This window comes from Ciconia boyciana, chromosome 2, assembly GCF_034638445.1.
Source record: "Ciconia boyciana chromosome 2, ASM3463844v1, whole genome shotgun sequence".
Lineage (NCBI taxonomy): Eukaryota > Metazoa > Chordata > Aves > Ciconiiformes > Ciconiidae > Ciconia > Ciconia boyciana.
Window position 1 is genome coordinate 83,025,679 of NC_132935.1, and position 24,217 is coordinate 83,049,895.

The window sequence follows — 24,217 nt, forward strand, 5'->3', positions numbered from 1 at the left end:
GCAACTGCAACAGTAGAGCAGTTGTGTGAGTTCAGAGGAACCTGTGTGAGATACTCATTTTGGAGTAAGGTAAGAACACAAGTAGGAGACCTAGGAGGAAAAGAGAATCAAGGTTATACCCAAGGGTTGCATGCTACTTATACAAGCTCCTCTTCAGGCTTTTTGTGGTACCCATAGAGAAGTGCTGCCAAAGTTTGAAGTCTTGAGGCTTTTAAAAGGTTTTCCATTAATTCTGTTCTCTCCTTCAACATCTTGTGGAGTCTGGCCTCGCCTTAGAGATGATTGACATTTCCAGTTATAAACTTGAGGACTGAGGAGGAAAGCTGGCAAAAACAATGTAGTCAGCTGTTAGAGCTTTGGAGGGGTATGGGGGTAGGAAGGGAAAAGAGTGGGGGCTGCTCCTTAACTACTCCTTAAAGCTGAAGATTCATGGACTGCTTCAGCTCCAGGAGAGCGTCAGTATCTTCACAGAATCATAGAGTCATAGAATACCATGTTGGAAGGGACCTCAAAGATCATCTGGTCCAAACTTTCTTGGCAAAAGCATGGTTTAGACAAGATGGCCCAGCACACTCTCCAGCTGAATCTTAAAAGTGTCCCATGTTGGGGAATCCACCACTTCCCTGGGGAGATTATTCCAATGGTTGATTGTTCTCATTGTGAAAAATTTTCCTCTTGTGTCCAATTGGAATCTCCCCAGGAGTAACTTGTACCCATTACACCTCGTCTTTTCCATGTGACTCCTTGCAAAAAGGGAGTCTCCACCTTATTTGTAGCCAGCCTTTAAATACTGGAACATGGTGACAAGGTCTCCCCTAAGCCTTCTTTTCTCAAGGCTGAACAAATCCAGTTCTCTCAGCCTTTCCTCATATGGCAGGCTTCCCAGTCCTTTGATCATCTTTGTGGCCCTTCTGTGGACCCTCTCTAGCCTGTCCACATCTTTTTTGCATAGCGGGGACCAAAACTGAACACAGTATTCCAGGTGTGGCCTGGCAAGCGCTGAGTAGAGTGGGATAATGCTTCTTTATCTCTGCTGGTGATGCCCTTGTCGATGCAGCCCAGCATCCCATTGGCTTTCTTTGCTGCAGCAGCACACTGTTCACTCATATTGAGCTTGTTGTCCACCAGGACTCCCAGGTCCCTTTCCACAGAGCTGCTCCCCAGCTGGGTAGATCCCAGCTGATGCTGCACTCCTGGATTATGTTTTCCAGGTGCAAGACCTTACACTTGTCCTTGTTGAACTTCATAAGGTTCTTGTTAGCCCGCTCTTCCAGCTTATCCAGGTCTTCCCACAGGGTGGGTCTCCCTTCCCAAGTATCCACTTCCCCACTCAGTTTGGTATCATCAGCAAACTTCATCAGGGTACACTTGATCCCATCATCCAGATCACTTATTAAACAGTGTTGGGCCCAATATCGACCCCTGGGGGACCCCACTTATGATGGGTTGCCAGGTTGAAAAGGAGCTATTTACCACCACCCTCTGGGTGCAGCCTGTCAGCCAGTTCCCCACCCAGTTCCCCACTTGTCTAGACCATAACGTATCAGTTTCTCAAGGAGGAGGCTGTGGGAAACGATATCAAAAGCCTTGGAGAAATCCAGGTGCACAATGTCCACCGCTCACCCCACATCAACTGAGCAGATTACTTGGGCAACCTGCAAGTCCAGGGATGCAGTTAATGTATTTTAAAGAATATAAATTTCAACAGGACAGATTAGTCCATTAAGACAAGAGCATGGAGTTCTTCCCATTAAAAAGGAAAGCAATCAAAACCTGAAGTTTGGACTCGTCATTCAAGCTGCAGTACCAATGCACTTTGAAGTAGACTGTAGTAAGAAAATTAATATCTTTGGGGCAGCAGAGAGAGGGACAGTTAATAAAAGCTCTTGCTCCATCCTTTGCAGAGAAGCTTAAAAATACAATCCATATGTATCCTGGAGGTCCCTACTGGGAGACCTCCAGGACCCCTGAGGGTTGGATTTGCCTCCTTTTGCTGTAGGGGAGGGTTTGGTATTCCAGACAGCAGGGACTGAGATAAGACTCGTGACTCCTATGAAAACCTGCTTCTGTGACACTGGGGTCTCCTCTGTTCTTCCTGGCTTTTTTCAGTGCCATGTAAAAGGAAAGAAGTTAATCCAACTATGCATGAAAATATTTTAAAGGGTTCTTGCAACTTTTCTGCCGTATTTCCCTTTTCTCCCAATTTAAAAAAAAAAAAAAAAAGGATTTGGTGAGTGGAGAAGGTGGTACAGAGCTGCTATTGCCAGCACACGCCTAGAACCAACCGCCACCAAGACAGAGAACATCAGGTGCATCATTGGTCTGTGCAATGTCAACTTTTATTAGTCTGTACAGTAATGTGAGAAAGACGAAAGCAATCTTTTGTAGTCTCTCTTCTGAAAGGATTGAACCTCTTCCAGTGCTGCAGTTATGTATTTTAAAGAATATAAAGTTCAACAGGACAGATTAGTCCATTAAGACAAGAGCATGGAGTTCTTCCCATTAAAAAGGAAAACAATCAAAACCTGAAGTTTGGACTCACCATTCAAGCTGCAGTACCAATGCACTTTAAAGTAGACTGTAGTAAGAAAATTAGTATTCCTCTCCCTTGCCTTGGCACTACTCCAATTGCATATTAAGCCTGTGGGCTTTTAAAGAACAGAATTTCCACATAAATATACATCACATGTAATTCAGTATGTGAAATTGGTTCTTCTGATTAACATATTAATTTTAGCCCCGTTGATCAATGATCATGTCCCTTGCCATTCTGCATTATGTGTCACTCTCCCAGGGATGTTTGCTTGCCAAAAGCAGCCATCAGTAAGCAAAATGCTGCTAAAATGCTGCAAAATGTCTTGTGCTTTTGTTCTTGACTTCAGCCCAGATCTTGTAAGAGGAGACTTTTCAGTGGGGTTGAGGGGATTTCCTGTTGATCCCAAGGATAAGCAGGCCCTAGGCTGGATGGAGCCATTTCTCCAGTACTTCTTGGTTTCCCCTTCCCAAAACTGTCCGCATACTGTCTTACACCTCTAGAAATGATGCAGAGGAAAAGTTAAGGCAGTGGACAAAGCTCTACTGCTGAGTATGGAGCCTGCTTATCTGCCCCAATAATGGAAGACGCTGTCAAGGATCGCAAGTGCAGTACATATGAAATGGCACTGGCAAAAGGGAACACCTAGGCACTCAGTCCACAACGTTGTGCCTACTGTGATAAGGTATTTAGCACAATTCCCATTCACAAATAATTCATGCTGATCAGCATCACTCTTGATGTTCTGCATGCTGCTCTTCCTCCATTCAGTCATTAACTGCTTTAAGCTTGTTTAACCATGCTAATAATATGCAAAAAAGGTTTTGATTTACAGGGCTATCTTCTCAATACGAACATTTTAAAGTTCATTATCACTTACAGAATGTGGCTCCAAGTGAGATAAAAACTTCAGCTCATGAATATTGTTAATAAAGCTCTGTATGCTGATGAGCTGGACTTCTGCATTTAGAAGCCAAATAAAAAGCAAGCCTGGGTGAATCAGCATATGCTATACTACTGAGCTATCTAGATCTCATACAGTGACACTATTGACTCCTATTTAATCATACAAGATGACAGTACTGGAAGGAGATAAAAAGGAAAAAAGGTCATTTGTTAGCGGGCAACAAATCTAAAAGCTGTCGCAGTTCAGCTGGGAGGCTGGGGAAGGCGTGCTGGACAGAGAGGCTATCATTTCCTTTAAGATTACACAGGGTTTATGACTACTGGATTTGGACCATCAGGTCCGGTTTGTTATTTCTCCGACCTTGCACACAGCTCTGCTTGGAATGTGAAGGCTAACCCTTGTTTTCTCTTGGCTGAAAATCCTAGGGGCTTCACATTCAGCTAGAGCCTAAATGTGGTTGTGGACCGGCTGTAGGAGCAGAAGTGGAGCGGGGCAGATGGAGACGCTATGCGTGAAACTAGGAGGAGAGCGGGGGGAGGCAGCAGCGGCGAGTGCAGCTGCGTGGCTGCGAAGGGTCCCACGGAGCGGGTGCGGAGGGAGCGCGCGAGCCGCCTGAAGCGCGTTCCTCCGGCTCCGTGCAGGGAGCCTCAACGCTTCCCACCCATATGGCGCCTGAGCTAACATTAGAAGCATTCGGCTTGCGTGAAGTACCAGCTCGGGGAAACGTAACAAGGCTGCTCCTAACACATGTGAAGCTCTTCATCCACTTGCCCCCGCATGCCATCTGCCCAGTTCGTCACCCGTGTGAGGGCAAGCTGGGAGTAGTTCCAGGGCGAACAGCCTAGTGAAAGCAGAGAAAGCAGTGGGGAGACTCTATCCTCAAGAGTCCTGCCAGCATCGTTTGCCAGGCTGGCATCACGACTGGTATCCGTGTTTTCTGGAACACCCATCTTGATAATACTTACTGAAGATCAGTCTTCTGTTACGGTGGCAAATAGCTTGGTCTGTCAGTCGAGCACTCCTGTCCCCAGTAACATCGACATGTCAGCTGAAATGGGCAGTGTGACTGGCCTGGCTGTGTCTCTCTGCTAGCCAGAAATGCAATCACCTTGGATGAATAAAGGTGAGGGGTCTTTACCACAGTGCACAGACTTGTTTTTTTCCAGCCGTGGGTCTTTCCTTGCACGTTTTGCCTCATTCCCTCTTTTTACCTGCTTACCTCAGTGCCCTCAGGGAACATTTTCCCTTAGAAAAACTTTTGCTAACGACTCAGTGTTGTTTTCAAGCACAGGTTCAGGAAAGTCAGATCTTTTACTTTCTGCTTTCAGCCCAAAGAACTGAGACCCAGGAGATCCAGCATTGGGCAGCAGCCTCCACTGGATTCTCCCACTGCGTGTGCAATGCACATGCCTGGGTTGGAAGCAGAGATGGGATTTCCTATGCAAGCCCCTTAGCTCTGCAGGGTGCATCAGGTTTTCCCCAGGGCTGCAGGAGAGAGTATTTCCCTCTCACACGGACACTCCGCAGTGTAATGGGCTGTAATGGAAGCTGGATTTCAGTGAAAGCTGTTGAGGCACAGCACAGAAGCTCTTACACCCCTGATAAGCTGGACTGAGCTGTTTCCAGTCAGCTGGCTGCAGTTCATTTTGTGGTGGTTGACTTCTGGAGACAACTTATCCCTGCGAAAGAAATGGTTTTGCTTTTCCGTAGCTGTACTACAGACCACTGTATCACAAGTAATAGTCTGCCCTATCCTCTTGTTGCTATTGTGGGCTTTATTTGACTTTAAGGCAATTTGTGTGTTTGCTATTGGATGTGGACAGAAGTTGGCGTTTTCTGTGAGGCTGGTGTGCCATCTAAAAAGTTTTACACCTCTGGTCAAAACTGTAACAAAGTTTTGGATGTAAGAAAGCAAGTTCTGTCTCCAAGTGAGGCCCTGAACTCAACTATAGAAAAGGCAAGCAATGGTTTGTCCCTTTTGAAGCCATTCTGAGTGTACTGGGTCCTTGCAAAGATGAGTATCTTCTGTAACTGAATGGACAGGAGCCATTGTTGGAAGTAAGCTTACAGATTGCTGCCCGAGGGACTCATCCGATGACTGAATCAGCAGGGTTCTCTGTATTTTAGTCTCCAAATACAGGACTTAAGCAGACAACAGACAGCAGGAAGAGGAAAGCAATCAGGTGATAGCATGTCCCATGTTAACCAAAGGTACTGAGCAACTAAAATCCTGTTTGTTAATAATACAAATTATGTTATGCCAACCTCAAAGATCAGCTGGAGTCGGAGCCCTTCCCAAAAGCTAAGCTTTTGGGGAGAACATCCCCAGTGTTGTGTGGCCCTCCAAGCTGTAGAAGAGACCTTGGTCCCTACTGCAAGACTTATTTTTCCTTCTGCCTGGATACATTTACCTCTTTCTTGCTGTAACCTTGATCTGTAGCTGTACTCCAGCTAGGGCATGTCAGATAGGAAGATGAATAGACATGCAAGAATGCTGAGGCTTTTTGCAATATCATCACCTTGGCCAAGGAGGAAGACAGTCTTTTGAAACCTGCTGGATACTCATTCATAAATTGATGCTGTTGTATTAATGAAGGAATTCCAGTTTAGTCTTCAATGGCTCCATAAAATAGTTAGTCGTCGTACAGTACAGAGAAAAAAAGCAAAAGCCCTGTGTACATGATGACTAAGAAATAAGGGAAGCAGAGAAGTTAAAAACGAACTAAATCAAATAAATTACATCTACTTGAAAACCAGTCACAAATTCCATAGCTGGAAAATGCTGAAGTGGCTACAGTTCATATTTTTCTGAAGTATTTGGTTAGTGTATAGGAATAGCTCACCTGCTTCTTCAATGGGCTTTTAGAACATTAAGCAACTACTCTGTAAATATTATCCTCTAAAGATCCATTGGGACTCTTTTCTTGCAGGCTGCAAACCTTTACACATTCAGTATGCAGCGGTCTTGGACCACACAAAATCTCCTCCCCTTATCATACTACTTTTTTCTTTTCCTCCAAACCCATTAAGCTGTGCTGCAGATTTCATTTTTTGCTCTGATAACCTTGAGAGGTGCTGTTAGGCAACTAATGAATTAAAACAGGGAAGATAAAGATGTGTGTATTCCTGAGAATATTCTCAAGAGATTCCCTTTGAGATAGTAGCCAAGAGGAATGAATGCCTTAGTCATGCAGACCTCGGAAGCATCCCAAATGTAAGTGGTATACAGTGAAACCCCGAGAAGCAAAGATTTATTAAAGGTGCAAGGTCTTAGCAAGAAAGGAATGCTAATGAGGGAGGAAAGCCCATAAACTGCTCTTGTAACGTTGCTTTTAAACAAAAACAGAGAGCAGGATCTGATCAAGTATATTAAGGCAACCGTTGCCTTTTAATCTTCTTATGATATTTTTTTGTGTGAAGGTTTGAAAGACCTACAGGAAAGCTGTTCATAAGAGCTACTGACCATGTGGGCAGATGGGGCACAGTTAAGCTGGATGCTCCTGACACGTGATTTAATGCATTTATATGACCTTCAGTCCTAGGCACGGTGATTTCTTGCACTTGCCACTGGACATCGTACAACCTAGCCAGTCAAAACAGGATTATTTCCTCACAAGCAATGAGCCAGTGAAATATTATACAGAATAACAGAGGATTTATTTATTCTCTCTGCTTGAATGATTTGCTGTTAATAGCTGCAGCTGTCACAGATAGGCATATAAATGGGCTTGGAAGTTCAAGAGCCTGCATGCTGGAATGCCTCGCTTAAACGAGCATGCGAGAATGTGAGCTGTGATCCGCTCCTGCTGACACAAACTGCAGGAAGAAAAACATGTAAAAAGTTATTTTGCTATTAGATCTTCTTTGGTTGTTTGCTAGAGTTATCAAGGGGCTTCTTCTACTTTACTTGGAGTTCAATCTCCTGACAGGGCTGGTGTCAAGGAACAAAGCATAGATTTGGGGCTATTCTACTGACTGCTGGGAGCTAGTAGCCAGCTTGAGATGCCCTAGAAACAAGGTGATACGAGCAACAGCAAAACAAGTGCACAGTGCAAGGGTATCTAACCATCAGTAAGAACAGGTGAATTTCCAAGCTATTCAGTGCTTGGTGACCTAAGTCCAGGCGATCTTGCCATTGAGACATGATAAATGTTTGAGGTGGGCTGACTGCAGTTTCTGGCACTAATTTCCTGTGCACATGACCCTGAGTAACTTAGGTATGCACGTACAGCTTTGGCTGTAATCCCGCCCAAAGTACCTCAGCTATTCCTAATGGCTGTACTGGGATCACTTGTTGGAGCTATGCCACATACAGAAAAAAGTGGATGATTCATGGGGCCAAAAGACCTCGTCATTTAAAATAAAACTTCAAAGGCATCTGGCTGATTTCTGTATTTAACTGCCTAGTAACAAAGAATTTGAACAGCCAGCCTATTAATTAAGAGGTAGGCACCCCCCTGCAAGCACTTAAACAGTCCAATCAGTTACCTGCAAAGCACCTGCTCTCAGGAGAGGACTCTCTGCTTCAGATTACAACTGAAGGTAGGTGCCCAGACCCTGGGGCAAAGTGAGATGTTGCATTAGATCCTGTTGATTAGTTCTTGGTAGCTCCTTGCTAGAAAATTGTGTGGCCAACAGCTGAGCCACCTAGTCCTCTCTTTGTGCTCTGTAAATGGCTAGGGGACTAAGCCATGGTTGTACTGCTCCTCCCCTCTCCTATGAAATGCTGGTTTTCTGTCAGGAACTGTGTTGCAGGAAGAACCATGATGACTTAGGTGTTGGAAGAGTCAAGGACAAACTTAACCATAACGTGCTCTCTCTCATGCAGCTATGGCAGGCATGGCTGAGCTAAGCAGACAAGTAAGCAAACAAAAATAGACTGGACAATGAACTACGGGGCTTCTACCAACACCAGTCAGCCAATCTCTAAAGCCTTCAAGGATAACAGACAGAGCTCTGCACCTTACAGGTCACTTTTTCCTTCTCTGTGGGACAATGAACTTTCTACTGGCAGGAAAGCAGATGCAGCTGACAAGTGTCCTATATTAAAGATGAAGAAAGACGATGCCATTTACCAGGCACGTGGATGTGGGATCAAGTTACCATACACCATTTGAATAAAAATAACAGTCCAGGTTTATCCTTGGTCTATGGCCAGTTTAAGGTAATTTCAGTTGGTAACGCTTAACACTTAGTGGAAAAAAACCTTGAAACAATTCTTCATCTGCTGTATTTTGAAAGCATGCACTTCATCAGTACAGTTTAGTTAAAATATGGTGACTTGAATGGCAGGATTTATTGAAATACCATGATTGCAAGGAATTAAGTAAGCTAGGTATGACTTCACCTATGAAAGATGTCAGAAAATATCTGGATTTTGGAACACTTCAGTGAATATTTTATCAAGATTTTCAGTGCATATTACGTAAGCAAACACATAGTTGCCCTACCTGTTAAGGCGTTAGTGGTGGTTAGCGTAGCAGAATTGTACAAGACCAAAGGCAGATCTTGCCCAGGAAAGCCAGATTGCTTTCACATCTGTAAAAAGCAGAAGTTTAAGGGTGGAAAGCTACCCAAGCCAGAAAAAAAGAAGCCAACATAGCTATAGATGACTGTATAAACCTTGCCAAATCATTAACAGGCATTGGCAGGGATAGGAAATGTGAAATTGTTTTTGCGTGGTAGGATTTGGTCGAGGTGGAGCAATGTCAGGCAAATTGGCCTTGAGGTTTACAAGCATACCCTCTTTTCTAGCTTAAAAGAACCACAAATCACAGAGGAAACCGAAGCAAAGACACCACACTCGGGCCTCAGCTGGTACTTGGTGCTGCACCTGTGTGTGCTGCAGAGGCTGAAATCCTCTCTGGAGCACTGCAGCCTGTGTGCCACAGGATGTACACTCAGGAAGACTCCTTTTTCCTTCCCAGCTTGCTAGAAAATGTCCCCAGAGCTACGTGCACGCCTATCCTGCAGCACTCTTACACGTCTGAGGTGCTTGGTTTACCCATTTGTTGTAGAAACGCAGCTTCTATTGGTGTTGTGGCTGCTAAGTCACCACTCAGCAAGTGGTCTGGTGACTACTTACTGAGCCACTTAGTTTTGTAAACTTCTAGCTGGATCTTCCAGGCATGCTTTAATTATTAAATAAAAAGTTCTCATTGAGCTGGCAGAATAAAGAAGGAATTGTTCCAAGGAGAAATGTATCTTGCTACAAATTTCATTTTGTAAAACATTAGGTTATTCTTTGTGGCCTCTAGAGCTTGTAAGAAATGTGAATATTTTGTTGTTTTCCCTCTTTAACCGATAGCACTTGCTGCTGCTAATTCTGTTATTCAGGTTATTGATTGTCAGTAATTCCTACCCAGACCTGTTTCCTGAAGATCCTTCAAGAAAGGAATGTCAAGGTATGAGGTCATCTGAAGATGTGAATATGCACTTCTTCTGAGTCCTGGTACACATTCACTTTTGTCTATTAACATAGGATGCAGGATTCCAAGGTTATGGAATTGACCACTGTACATTCTCGGCAAAGATAAAAAAGTTGAAAAAATAAATCCAATAAAGTGGGAAGCAAATACAACTCCAACACAACAAGTGTAATGAATGATAGAAAATGTCTCAATGTTAGACAACCCTTTTTCCTGCGTCAGAGAACTGTACAAAGACATAAATGTTTGTTTGGTAATGTCATTATATAAAAACCTGTTTAATGATGCCTTTTTGCTTTCAGGAAGAGTCACATAACTTTACACTGGGAAGTGCTGACTACTCTTAGAGGAGAGTGATTCTGACTCCCTTCCTGGCTCAGCTAGCATTTATTACTCTGCTTTTAGTCTGGTACCCTAGACACGTGCAGAAATCCTTGACACAGAACTGGCTACAGATCTCCTGTTTCTGCTTCTATTGCTCCCGAACTGCCTGGCTGCTGCATCTTACGCAGGGTAGTTTGGGACATAGTGGGAGAGACAACAGAAATTTCCTCTGGGTCAGATTCCTGAAAAGAGATGGTTTGGCTTGCTCTGACACACGAAGTGCCATCAGTTGGTCATCTTAACTATCCAGGCTCCTCCGATGGCTGAGGATTCAGGATTTGATGACAGTCTGGTGACTGCTATTCTCCAGCTGCGGTATGGTAGTCAGTTGGACTACAGCAATTAACCACTAAGATTCAAAGCTTTTAAGATTTATTTTTAATTTTCAGTCGGATGTGCCTAAAGCTTATCTCTAACCTCTCATCTATTACAGGTCATAACAGTATAAACCCACTTGGGTCTCTGAAGTGCAGTTTTCCACCAGCAGCTTTATGCAGATAGTGTGGAGGAAGATGACCAAACCCATGAGCAGATGAAACCCATTAGCACAGGATGCCTCCATTTTAATAGATCAAAAATAACTCTTAAAAGTTGTTGCAAAGAATCTCACTGAGAAGCATCAGATGTTAGCTGGGCAATGGTCCAACTCCTTTACGTTTCAGGCCCTCTGCCTTGTGGAAACCAATTAGGGATCAATAATGCACTCTTAAAGGGAATGCTCACTTTAAATAGATCTTTGCTTGTTGACTTGCAGCTTCAACATAATAAGCTGTTAGGATGTCTTACATATCTGACTCTCCTGCGTCTCTGCCACTCTACGTCCCGTATGCTTCTCTCCCTTTCCTAGCCCCTCCCTTCCAGATAATGGGTACATGTTTTTCCCTCTAGTACCACTTGGGTTGCTTTTAGATAACTTAAGTGTACAAAACAGAACTACTTCCAAAAGGAGACAGCAGATGTACCCTATCAGCTTTGCCAATTCTTTCATTCTGCTGATTCATTCTGCAATGCCTGACGCAGCACTGGGACCACTTTAACATTCAGCTATTACTGGAGGGACAGGCAGGCAGAACCCCAACCTTGTCCAAAATGGGATATCTTTTCTACGCTTCTTCCCAGCCTTTCCTACTATGGATGCACCAGCTTCAGAAGGGATCATCTGGTAACAGCACATGCACTGAATTACCATCATATCAGGAAATTCTTGCCCCAGAGTAGCCACTATATCCAGAGACTGTCTCAAATCTACTTGGTTGCCTCTAGACTTTATTTTCCTCTCATTCTGATCATGAGAGCCAGAAAATGAGAGGTCAGAGCAGGGGAGCACAAGTGCAAGGTCATAGCTGGAAACATAGCTCCTGGATGGGAACCGTCATCGTTTGGAATTCCTTTAGGAAACAAAAAACTGCCCTCAGCTATACTTCATACAATCTTTAGGATTTAGGCTAGGGGAGGTAAAAAACTAAGCTGTAACACTGTGAAGCGTGTTTAATAAAAATACTCTCAGATGCTTTGACATAGCTGGAGTTACCTACAAGCTGTGCAGACTGTAGCACTGTTGAATACCGTAGACAATCTGCATACTTGTTCTAGCTACCCTTTGCTAGCAATGCCCTCCCTGGACCTACATAAAGATATTAATAGCAATTCATCTCACAGAAGTCTAGTACTAATCTTAACCCATGTTAGTGGTGAGCTTTGCCTTCTCACCCTACCGGTATTCCACATGAATGTACTTTTACTAGACGATTTATTTTCATAGCAAACACAATTCCGGGAAAAGCTTTCCTATGCCCTCTGCTGGTTTTCCAAGGCACCCATTTTCAGCCTAGAGTTAAAACTCTTCCTTTAAAATACCAGTAGGTTTCCATACCTCTCCTCCATTTTCTTCTGACTGAAACTGCAGTAAGACATATGGGACAGAATCACAGGTGTGTGGTATACAAATTGCCTCCTTCAGCTTCCCTGTGACTTGCCAAATGACTACCAATTTTAATTTTTGCTTACTTGCATTTCTTTCTGAACTAGACAGTTCAGGAAATTCAGGCAATCCCCATCTTTTCATAAGCAGCAGGCTTCATAAGAGCAAGTCTGCACAGAGAAGAGGAGTTTCCTTTGTTTGCCCTTTCATGTTGAGGAGAGCAGCAAACTCCATGCACCTTCAGCCTGAACCTTATGGCCCAAAGTCACCTGTCATTGGATCAGTTATCTCCTTGTATTTCTGCCTTCACTGCCAAGACTGCTTTAACACCTACCTGTAAGACTTTAGCAACTGTATTAGGTTATGCCCAAGACTCTTCCAGGATAATTGTCCTGTCCTTAATGTAAGTTTTGGATATTCCACAAGTGTTTTCCAAAAGCTCCAGACTGAATACCGCTCTGATGCTCACTGCCGACTCAAAGCCAGTTCATCAGGCTTCAACTTAAGATTCTGGTTAAGAAGTCTAACCCTTCTATTTCTACATTGTTGTGGCATTTCATTTTCCTCTATGTGTAAAGACAATCTAACTCGTTCTTAAGCTTAAGACCCTGTCCTGGTTTCAGCTGAGATAGCATTTATTTTCTTTATAGTGGCTGGTATGGGGCTGTTTTGGATTTGTGCTGAGAACAGTGTTGATAACACAGAGATGGTTTAGTTGTTGCTGCACTAGTCAAGGACTTTTCAGCTTCCCATGCTCTGGCAGGTGCACAAGAAGCTGGGAGGGGACACAGCCAGGATAGTTGATCCAGACTGACCAAAGGGCTATTCCATACCACATGACGTCATGCTCAGTATATAAAGCTGGGAAAGCAGAAGGAAGGGGTGATGGCGTTTGGAGTGATGGCGTTTGTCTTCCCAAGTAACCACTACGCATGATGGAGCCCTGCTTTCCTGGAGATGGCTGAACACCTGCCTGCCCATGGGAAGTAGTGAAGGAATTCATTGCTTTGCTTGCGTGCGCGGCTTTTGCTTTCCCTATTAAACGGTCTTTATCTCAACCCATGAGTTTTCTTACTTTTGCTCTTCCGATTCTCTCCCCCATCCCACCAGGGGGGAGTGAGCGAGCGGCTGCGTGGTGCTTAGTTGCCAGCTGGGACTAAACCACAACAGACCCTTTGATAGTAATCTCTAACTTCAAAGAAAAAGATACGAGCAGTTCCCAAGGGCCAGATGCTGAGGCTTGACAAATACAAGTAGGATATACCCTCCATGCTAGAAATCCATACCATAATTGCAAGCTGGGCAAGGCTATGAGTGTAATAAAGGATATGACGTCTTAAGATTCACATGGCTTGAGCCACATAGCTGAGACTAGATCTCTTACTTCTAACTTTGAAAGTAAAGCCCAATGACCCAGAGCAAACCCTCTAGAATAAATGCAAATGTGAGCTAGATGCAGCTATGGATACACAATGGCAGTAACTCTGCCTTGCCAGGAAAAAAGGAGGTACTAATTTATCAATGCAACTTTAGTTTAAGATTTTGGATGTGAACACAGCCTTTCTTTAAAATTCTCTCTGCTTCAGTTTTCCCTTCACTCAAATCTGTACCTTTTTACATGTGTTAGTCACTTCACTTAGTAAATGCTGTGGCAAATCTATAGCCTGCATTACTGATCAAGTTCTGTCTTCTCAGTAAAAGCAGGAACAGCAAAAAACTTCCAAGGTAGCAAAACTTACTAAAAAAAGAAAAAAACAAAAAGCAAAACATCACGGACAAATCCACAAAACAAAAATACATAGCATGCACCTCCACTGTGAAATGATCACTTTCCTAAGAGTCCCATAAATATACCACTCTTTCAGAAGCGCTGACATGCCAACAGTACTACTTTTTCTGAACTTACTTCTTAGGGAGACTTTAGTGGATTATTTTAAGAGGTCAAAATACAGTGTTAATTGACAAAGTCTCCCCCTACCATTCCCAGAGATATTATGCACACACCATCCCCAGGAGAGGAAGAAAACATATTAAAACTACGCCAATGAAAGCCACTACTAGGGAATCCAGAGTAATCCTAAAATGCAGTAGTGCAACTTGACTGTAACCAGCTGCAGCTGCCTTCACAATGAATGGACAGGCAAACCAATAGCGATTTTCCTGTGGCATACACTCAGTGTCCAGCACACTACAGCCTGGGGCTTCATGAGCTAGCCTACACTTTTGTGTGTAAGTGCCCACCTCCTTATGTGAAGGTCAGAAGAACTGGCAATGTCTCAGAAGCTTTTAACATCCACAACACCAGGACCAACACTAGTGCTGCTGCCTCAGGTCTTTAACAAGCAGGTTTTCTCTACACCTGCCTTAACAGTTGACTTGCCTAAGTGGGAGAGCGTGCCTCCCATTCTAGCCAATACACGTCTTGGGTGACTTTCCTTCAGCAAGATCATACAAAACACCAGTACTCAACAGGAACAACAAAAGCTGTCATAAATAGTAACTTCAGAATTTTAATCAGAAAATCTTTAACAGATCATCAGAAATTTTGATTGACATTCATCTAAATGTTATGGTAATTTTGAGCAGTTTTTAGGTAATGAAAATTCATTAAATTAAACATAAGACAACTGCACTGTAAATTATTAATCCAGCTCTACGCTGGTGCATTAAGCAAGTACAGTCAACTTCTGAGGACAATATTAATACTGGACTTATGTTTTCCATCAGTGCATTTCTTGAAACAATTATCACTGAACCTTCCCAGAATCTCTGCTCTCAAATTGTCACCTCAATAGTGCCAGCTAGAAGTCCAAACCACCCAGCTAACTTACATCTGGCACCAGAAGTGAAAACCTTCAATTCAGTCCATCCCTTAGATCTAGGATCTTATCTTGGCCTCAAACATTTTGCAGAACTGGAAACTGAAGATATTCAGACAAATGAGGATGTCCGCTGCCCCACAGAAATGGATTGCAGAGAGATGGGTAGCAAGACTATGCATGCATCTTTAGTCATAGCCATGACTACTTTGCCACATATTCCATTAAAGATATTTTATTTTTTAAGTTAGGCCAACCATAATTTCACTGGAAGAGACAAGCTCCCTGCTCTTCTTCTCATAGACAGGAAGGCATACCAGCATACACATCCCATTTGATAGGTACCAAGTCCATTTTAATAACAGAATCCTCGACCCAGAAACCATTAAATCGCCCTTCCCAAAACCAGTTGCATGCAGCTGTCTTGGGAACTCAGAATCTGACTTGCACCCGGAAATGCATTTGCTTCGTAGCATTGTTACTCATTCCTGTCTTGAGCATCCACTTTGACTTCATCCTCTGCAGGTACTGCATATCACGCTGCTGAGCAAAGACTGCCCCTTCAGGGAGAGAGGAGGAAGAGAAAGAGGGATAAGTGTCTGTAAGCTTACTTACTAGTTATAGGCAAACCAGCTAATCTGTCCATTTACATCAGCAGTTAGCTATATGTTTTCCTTCCCATACTGGCACACTTTTCACTTTTCTCTTGGGAAAGGCCAGTTCCCTCTGTGAATACCCATGACTGTGATTAAGGGAAAAGGTTGTTTTGCATTCTAATGTGCGATTCAAAAGTGGATATAGATCACATCACTGCTCCCCAACTGGAAAAGCATTCTGTCAAAGAATGGTTTATGTTACATTATTAAATAGCAAGAGTAGTGGTTTTGACAGGCAGAAACCAACAAATCTTAGGAAGTCACCAAATATCACAAACACATGCTAATGAACTGAAGGTCTTGCACAGAACCTGCAATGGAGTTTAGACACAAACAACTTCCTATAACTTATTCTGCCTGGATGTCAGGAATGAAAGGGCACTGAGTGGAACACAAACTACTGCATAAAATCCCACAAATGTGAAACAAACTCGACTTATTTAACTGTAGAGTGATGACATCCTAGAACATCCTCCTCTGCAAAAACCTCGCATTGTCACATACCTGTCTGACTTGTCCAGCCCAAAGCTCTGTACTGCTGCAACACCCGACCCACTGCTTTCTTATTTCTCGCAACAGCCACCGTTCTTGACAGACCGAACCGTTGCTTGTAGTATCTCATTAAAGAACGATGACCCACTCTTGCACCTGTTCAGAGGAGGGGACATCTTATTATGCATAACGAAACAGCTTCTGAAATGCAGTATTGAGGCATATTGTGAAAACTGTGGAAAATCCCTATGCTGAGAAATGCTTTTATAAGGCCCAGAACCTTAAAAACTTTAGGACTATTAGGAACTTAATGAAATTACTGTAAGAGCTGCTGTACTACACTCTGTCTTGTAGAAAAGAAAACAGAGTGCTGTTGTTCAAGAGGACCTTAGCTCAGACAACGAACAGGCAGTTATCAGAAAATAAAATTTTAATTAGGGGAACAAGCAGAGAGGCGATGTTTTTCCAAGTAACCAGGCAAGTAACTTGCTGACATTCAGGAAGTCTTCTGTAACTGCATAGTTGGCAGCACTTTTCAGAATGAAAGGGCTGAGGTCCCCTCACACAACCACCACCAAAACAAAAAAAAAAGCAAGCAAGAGTGCCAAATGCTATACAAGGCAAGAGTAAGGGTGTTTAAATAAATTAATTTTACTGAACTAGTTTACTAAATTAGTTACCAGCTGCCTCTCTGCAAAAAACCTACACTAGATAAACTAAGTTACAGCCTCTCCAAGTTGCACTAAAACAAGATATGGAAACTCTTGGAGTATACCATGAGAGTCACATGTCAATGAAGAGGTAAAATGGCCAAAGGAACCCCCTGCCCCAGTCCACATATACATTAATGCTGAAGAAGTTGAACTACTTGGTAGTTCAACTACCAAGTTGAAAATAATGGAAGGTGAGGACAAAACCCCAAAGACACTTAGATGCAAAATTACTTCCTCCCTTGCCAAAGGAAAACACAATGATGACATATGCCGCAGGTAGTGGCTGCAGCTATGAGAAATGCAGAGAAAGTACGTTGTAACACAAATCCTGTGCCTACCTGAAGGAAGGATCAGTTCCATGGTGTCATCATCATAATCCAACTCTCTCTCTGCTGGGCGCTCCCCAGGCACCTCCACATCTTCTCCATCCTTGTGATCAGGGTAACTGCTCCTGTGGAAGAGTAGCAGTACATGGTTTATACAGGGTGAGCAGCCACAGCTATCCAGACCCATTACACAGAAGAACCACCGTGCACAGCTACAGCAAGCCACAAACATTGTCACATTTCACCTACCTCAGTTTGAGCGTTCTTCCCAGTAGCACCCTGCCCTGAACAGAGGCTGAAGACAAGGACCACCCTTCCTCCACCCGGTTCTATAACTCAGCATGGTTCTGCTGCTGCACACTTAACAGCAACTTATGGCGAAAAGCCACCACTGTGCAGCCCACCAGCTCTGCACAGCTTCTGAAAGAGTGCTCCAAGAAGCTCCACTAAATCCACCTGTCACTATAGGAGGTATTTCTGACCAAAATGAACACAGTTTAGGGTAAGTTCCAGGAAGTTCAACAAGAGGCCTCTAAATCATAGCAGTCCTGTTTAACTCCGGCTACTTTAAAAAAAACAAAATCCACAGTAGGTATTAAGTGCACAATCAGCCTAAAAGGTAATGGAAGAGACAGTTATGCCCTTTTATGGTCTTTGCTGGTGCACTGAAATCTAAGCTCAGTAACAGCAAACATACAAAATAGAATTCAAAATATTGTCACGTAGGACTGGTATTAGTGGTCACAGGAAGGAGACAGGAACCAATCATGTTGTTATGCTTACCTAGAAAAGTGGGGAACCAGCTATGCAAAATAAGCATCAGAACCAGAAACAGGACTAAATTTTAAGAATGAATAATAGTTTCTGATGTAATATTCAACTGTCCTTTTGTCTGTCCCCATCTGTGCTCCACTCAAAGAAAAGCATCCTCACCTAAAATCATAGAAGTCTGCAAATTCCAGGGCAGCATCTCCATCTGTGAAGAGTTTGCAGTGGCTTTTATCATTCATGTGAGCCTGTACCGCTTCTGTAGAGTAGAAGGATTTCCCTTTTTCATTGCACCAGATGCAGATTTTCCCAATGCCAACTTTCTCTCCTGCAGAAAACACTGACACTTCAGTTGGTATGAATAGAGCCTCCCTAGTCAATAATTAACATTTCTGTGATGCAGGCTTCCCAGCTTGCAGGCAGAGAGACCAAGGGAGAGCCTCGAGCCCTTCATTTCCAAAAAAGCCCTGCTGTTCCTATGCCTTGACCGTATGGCTCCACCAGGGACAAGTCTGTGCATTTAAAGATTTCACATGACAAGGTATGGATCATTATGTATTCTCAACAACAAATTTCATACTTCCAATACAGTTTTCTATCTGATACTCCAAAATTATTTTATTCTCATCATTATTTGTAGACTTCAAGGAAGATACATTTTTTCTAGCTTTTAGCTCTCACAAGTATTGGAAACTGACGAGGCAAATACTTGGGACTCATTAGTAGGATAAGACAGTTCATATGAACACTTTAGCAATAGAGTTTTGTCCTAAATTTCATGTTAGCTGAACAACTTTCTCAACATTAGAAAACTACGTGAGACCTACAGGGTACATGACCACATGTTTGCTCAGTGGGGTTTTGTCTCACTCTCCCCAGAAAGCCTGTGGTCCTGTTCATGATCAAAATACTGAACTAGACAGCACTCAGATTTTACAGAAAAAAAACCCAAAAACATTTGAAGTCATATCCAAGTGAAAATAAAGCAATAACAGTATACAGTTATCCTGATGAAAAATCAGAGAACATTTACAGGCATACCCAGGTACTTGATTAGTCCTCTGAGATCCACAAGGTACTCTATGTCTGGAATGAAGAAGCTGTGAGCTTTTGTCATATGTGCCACATTTTTTGTGAGAGATCTTGAATGGTGGGGACAGAACAAGCAGTCCGTGACTGGTATGGCCCCAACAGCAGGAGTGCTTTCAGCTTCTGCCTGCTCCTCCTCGTCTTCTCCCACACTTTCCATCTCTTCTTCAGAGCCTATGTCTTCATCAGAATCCATATCTTCCCAGTCTTTTAAAGGAAGTTTAAAGAAATATTTATTTATAAGATTACTTCTCCCAAGCAAAACAAGTCCCAATTAAGTTAGAAAAAGTTATCATAGAAAATATTGCATTTTCTATTCTTACAGCTAAGTGCCACACAGTTACTACCAGGTGCAAGAACATACCATTGCCAGTAAAACATATTTCTTTAAGATGCACAGCAAAGCTCAAGTCTGCTCATAAAAAAGTTGGCAGATCCGATATTTTTTCCCCTCCATTTTCTCAACTATTAACACTTTATTGCTGTTTCAAAGCCTTAAATTGAATTCACCACAGCACAAGAACACATGCATGGCTCATTAAAAATAATACAACTCTGTCAGAATCATGAAAATACTCATTTCCAGCAGTGACTCAGCAGTGAGGGAAAACACACTCCTGTTCACACATACATCATTAACAACAGAGAAGAACAAAGCCAGCTGTCACAAATATACTATGTTACATTATATGTTAGTATACACCAACATATACTAACAATTTTACACATTTGCAAGATTACTGCAGAGCTCATTAATGGATAGATGAACCAGCATTCTGTTTATACTGCTAGAGGGGTCTAGAAACCTTTTTTAAGTTCAGATCTGTGGCAGTGAGCATTTCCCAGTACTATTCCTACTGGTCCCCTTCCAACTGCCAGGCGCACAGGGAACACGGTGCTCCCCAGTGTTGTAGGCTGCTAATTAGGTATCTTTGCTATAGGATATAGTTCAATAATTTTAAAAGCCTGACACTGAATTAACAGGACTTGTAGGAAACATTCCTGGACAAACACTTAAAAGGAAAATTAACATTCAGAAACCTACTGAGATTTTAGCATTACAATTTATGACTAACACATCAATACAGAAGAGGTGCAAGTTGGCTCCTTCTTTAGATGTTAAGATGCATGTTCAGAGGTATACGTTTCTTCTCCTGTAGAACACAGATTCCCTGAATTGCAACTGAAATTTCACCAGCATAAAACTGCTGTAACAGATGTAATAATGTCATGACACAATGGTTTCAGTAATGAAGCTGGCATAGTATGGCCCCACTTCATTCATACCTGTCCCCTTGCTGCAGTTTAATCACCCCACTCAACAGCTCCGATAGCGCAGCTCCAAATGCATCTATAAATTACGGCACTGAAAGCATCCAGGTAAAAAATAACCTTCTTCTGGGAATTCTGAAACTCTGACCTTTTCAGTTGTCCACTTTCCAGGCTGACCTCCAACAAAGAGCTGTATCCACACAAGTGGTGAGGGTGAAGCAGCAGGAACAGGCAGTTAGGGTGGCAACTCTTAAACCAATTTTAATATAGATGCCAACATGCTGAGAAGCTATGCCACACAGTGTCAGGCTAAGGAGCAAACTTTCTCCTCTGGTCTTGATGGGCAGAGAAAAACAAAACCAACGCCACTCCCAACTCCCTTCAACAGATCAGTAAAGTGATTGATGGGACAACAGCACATGATCATGATTGGCTTTTTATTCATCTATTTTTCAGAAGTAGTTTTAGGGTAACTTTTTATTTTAGCCTTCCTTAAAGGAAACTTCCCCTGGAATTTTACGTGGGAAATAGTGCTCATATTAGTAACTGTTTATATTCAACCTTCACACGCGTTAGTATCTTGTGCAGCTGGCCGTTCAGACACTTAACACAGAGTCCTTGACTGCAAGCATGGGCCAACCTTAACTCCTTTGTTAAGCTGAAAATTTAATCAACAGGAAGACCCTTTGTGATGGAAAATGCTGTACTACTACAGAAATAGAAGGAGGCTTTTACACAAAACCAACTACTACGTAGCTTACCCCAAGCTATCTCTTGTCACTACATTTATTGCCTTACCTTCTTCCATATCCTCTTCTTCATCTGCTTGCTGTTTGGACAGCTTCTTTGCTTGCTGTTCAAACCACTGTAGCCGTGGAGGTTTTTCCGATCGCTCTCTCCTCTGCGATAAGCTGGTGCTTCCCGTAGAAACTGGAGAGCCGCTTGCATTACTAGGAGGTAAAGGTGTCTTCTTCGGAGATGAAGACGGCTGAGGTCTGATGGCTTGCTGAATAGCTGTGTTCATTTCATCTTTGTTTACACTCTCCGGGGCCAGTCCCTTTTCCAGGTTCTTTTCATTCAATATTTTCACCTTCTTGCTGACAGCTTGAACAGCTTTCTTCTCCAACTCCAGGTGCTTCTTGGACTTCAAGTGATTCTCATAGGCATTGAAGGTGGAGAATCTCTTGCTGCAAACTGTGCAGTAAGTGGCAGTAATTTTGTTCTGCTCCTCTGCTACTGCTCTCTGGGCTAGGACTCTCTCTTGGAAATTCTCAGCAGTGACAGGAGGCATGTCAGCAACCTTACGCTTCAGGTTGTATCTATGCCAGTCAGTTTTGTAATGGGCACGCTGAATGTCAGCATCCTTGAAAGCCACACGGCAAGTGATACAAGTGTAGGTTGCCATTACTAGAAAGTGGGGGGAAAAAGAAAAATCATACTAATAAAGATAAATAACAACCACAAAAAACCCCAAACACAACATCCTGACAGCACCCATGTAAGACGGTGTAAGAGATACAGTTCTCGTACAGAATTAAATTAATTAAACACCAACATCAGCAAACAGTGTGTTACGTACTAGAAGGTGCAAAAAAAATACAAGACGCTGATACAGTTATCAGAGATTACTTGTACCACAGCAGCACCAGAGCACCCCAGCTCTCAACCCAGCACCCACTGTGCTTGTCAGAGCTTGGACACAGAACAAGAGGGTTCCCAGTCCTATAAGGAGTGCTTCAAAAGCTCTGCACTTTCTAATGAAGATCAGAAACTAGAGGTTCTTATCAAGCTCATGTTCTGACAACTATAGGTTTTTGAGGAGACTAACAATTGCTCCAAAATAAGGATAAAAAGGTAAAAATCTGCTTTCACACCTATTTGCAACTTTCCACAGCCTTATCAAACAGAAAAAAAGTGACCGCATTTTAAAATAAAAACCTCTTGGCTATTTTGGAGCAGTGCATGTACTGTCGACACCACTTCACCCTGCAGTACTGTTAATCTGGAGATGCAGTCAGTCGTGCCTCGATCTAGCACTTGAAACTGCTGCTACCTCTGGTCTTCCTCCACTTCCCACCACCTGTCTGAGCTGCATTACTGGGGCTGCCACAGGACAAAAGTGCAACCTGTAACTGATGCTGTCCTTTCTTCCTTTTCAGTGCTCAATGAAACTTAACTTTTTTAAACAAAGTTGACGGAATCTCTTGACCACCCCAAAAGCAAAGAAAAAAAGCACGTTCTAACTGGAGGTCACTAAAGCCACCCCCATCTTTTAACCCACTTATAAAAGCTATGGTTTAATCTGGGAAAAAAGAAACCATATGTCAAGAGGAAGGGGTCTGAAAGCAGGTAGAGGAATAGCAGCCCCTCCTAGAAGCTACCAATAGAGAGGACCAGCAGTAAAAACCACAAATACTCAGGGGGCTGGAAGGTACTTTCTGAAACGCTAGTCCCCTGGAAGAACTGGACTCCTAATTTACTGCTTGCTCTGTCTGTACTCCTACAGTGACAGAAAATACACTGACAGAAAATAAAGGCCATGCTATTTTATTTGAAATACTGTAAACATCCACTCAGTGTAACAGATGCTTTTTGTTTCAGAGGAAAATGTATTCTATGCCCACTGAGAGATCTGACTGCTCTCTGAAGCATTTCCCCCCTGCCTGCAGAGCTCCCCATCCCTATCCTAGCCCAAGCAGGCATTTTACTGCCATAAACCAACCAGCACAGAATCACATTTGCTGTTAATCACAAACTCCTTGCAGAAACCTCAGGGCCAGAACAGTTTGATCTGGTCTATTACAGGTAGACAGTAGCTACATGCTAGATGACCCTGCAGATTAAAAAAAACCCCAACATAAAACAGATCAGAAGAAGAGGTATGTAACTGAGAGGATCTAGAACCATAAATCTTTATATCTGACTATTAAGTGAAGAAATAACGCCTACAATTCAAGCTGCATAAAGCAGAAAAAGCACCGTGTACGCCAGCACTTAACTGTAAGTTATCACTATCACCCACATGCGCTTTCCCCCACCATTTTAATCCACAAAGCCAAAGCACTTAATTTTCCCCTGCGTGGGGCTCCGGAAAACAAAACTTGAGGCACTCACAAGCCTTCAGCCCAAGGCACAGCCACATCCTTCGAGACAAATCTCGTTCTCCCTGCAGGAGCTTTATTATGCCTCATTTTAGCTACTTTTATTTGAATTTAAGTTAAGCCAGTGTCCATAAGACTGACACACACAGAAAGACCTGACTGACAGGCAGGTGTTTATTATACGGACACCAGCAGTGACAGCACAACTTAAATCCAGGAAATAAAAGAAAATAAAGCAGAACACAAGAAGGGGCGCAGGCGGAAGCCGCCAGCCTCCAGGCCGTCGCCAGACGTGACTCTGACGAGACTCACAAGGCGGCTCCGCCCTAAGGGAGAGAAACCGACACCCCCAGGCCGCGCCACCCGCCGCGGCTCGGGGCCGGCGGAGCAAGGCCGCGCCGCGGAGCAAGGCCTCACCGGCGGAGCAAGGCCGCGCCGCGCCGCGCCGCCCCAGCCCAGCCCAGCCCAGCCCAGCCCAGCCCGACCACCGCCCTCCGCGCCGCGCGAGAGCCTCTCCTCCCCGCTGCCCGGCCCCGCGGGACACGCACCTGCCACCCGTGGGTGAGGGTGAGGGTCCCTCCGCGCCGGTGCCCTCAGAGCGGGAAGCGCCAGGCAGGAAGGGCGGGGCCGCCCCTTCCGGCAATGAGGGCCCGCCCCGCCCCGCCCCGCCCCACCGCTGCTGCCGCCCCCTGCCGCCGCGGAGGCCCCTCAGCGCGCCCCGCCCCGCCCGCGAGGCGGCCTGAGGGAGGCGGGGCCTCCCCCCCGCGCCTGCGCGCTGGGAGAGCGCCCGTCGCGGGCTGGGCCGCAG

The 24,217-nt window shown here is 43.8% G+C and overlaps 1 protein-coding gene across 2 annotated transcripts; it reads right to left on the bottom strand.

Moving 5' to 3' along the window:
• Window positions 1–14,667: 14,667 nt before the first annotated feature.
• ZNF622 (zinc finger protein 622) lies at window positions 14,668–24,095 on the bottom strand. Of its 2 annotated transcripts, none has more exons than XM_072853125.1 (7): window positions 23,958–24,095; window positions 21,107–21,715; window positions 18,989–19,243; window positions 18,113–18,275; window positions 17,192–17,304; window positions 16,153–16,296; window positions 14,668–15,552 (listed from the first exon to the last, which is right to left on the bottom strand). In XM_072853125.1, the coding sequence occupies exons 2-7, from the start codon at window positions 21,711–21,713 to the stop codon at window positions 15,425–15,427; spliced, it is 1,410 nt and encodes a 469-aa protein (XP_072709226.1). In that variant the 5' UTR covers window positions 21,714–21,715; window positions 23,958–24,095; the 3' UTR covers window positions 14,668–15,424. The 2 variants fall into 2 exon arrangements, with proteins under 2 accessions (XP_072709226.1, XP_072709225.1); XM_072853124.1 differs by having other exon boundaries at window positions 18,113–18,287.
• Between the last annotated feature and the right edge of the window lie 122 nt (window positions 24,096–24,217).

What these genes read in the sequence shown, in the direction of transcription:
- ZNF622 (XM_072853124.1), bottom strand. Translation starts at nt 21,713, where the DNA reads ATGGCAACCTACACTTGTATCACTTGCCGTGTGGCTTTCAAGGATGCT. An exon ending in GCAGACTTCTATGATTTTAG is followed by an intron (nt 17,305 to 18,112) that starts GTGAGGATGCTT and finishes ACTCTTCCACAG; the next exon opens with GAGCAGTTACCCTGATCACA. An exon ending in GGAACTGATCCTTCCTTCAG is followed by an intron (nt 16,297 to 17,191) that starts GTAGGCACAGGA and finishes TCCTCTGAACAG; the next exon opens with GTGCAAGAGTGGGTCATCGT.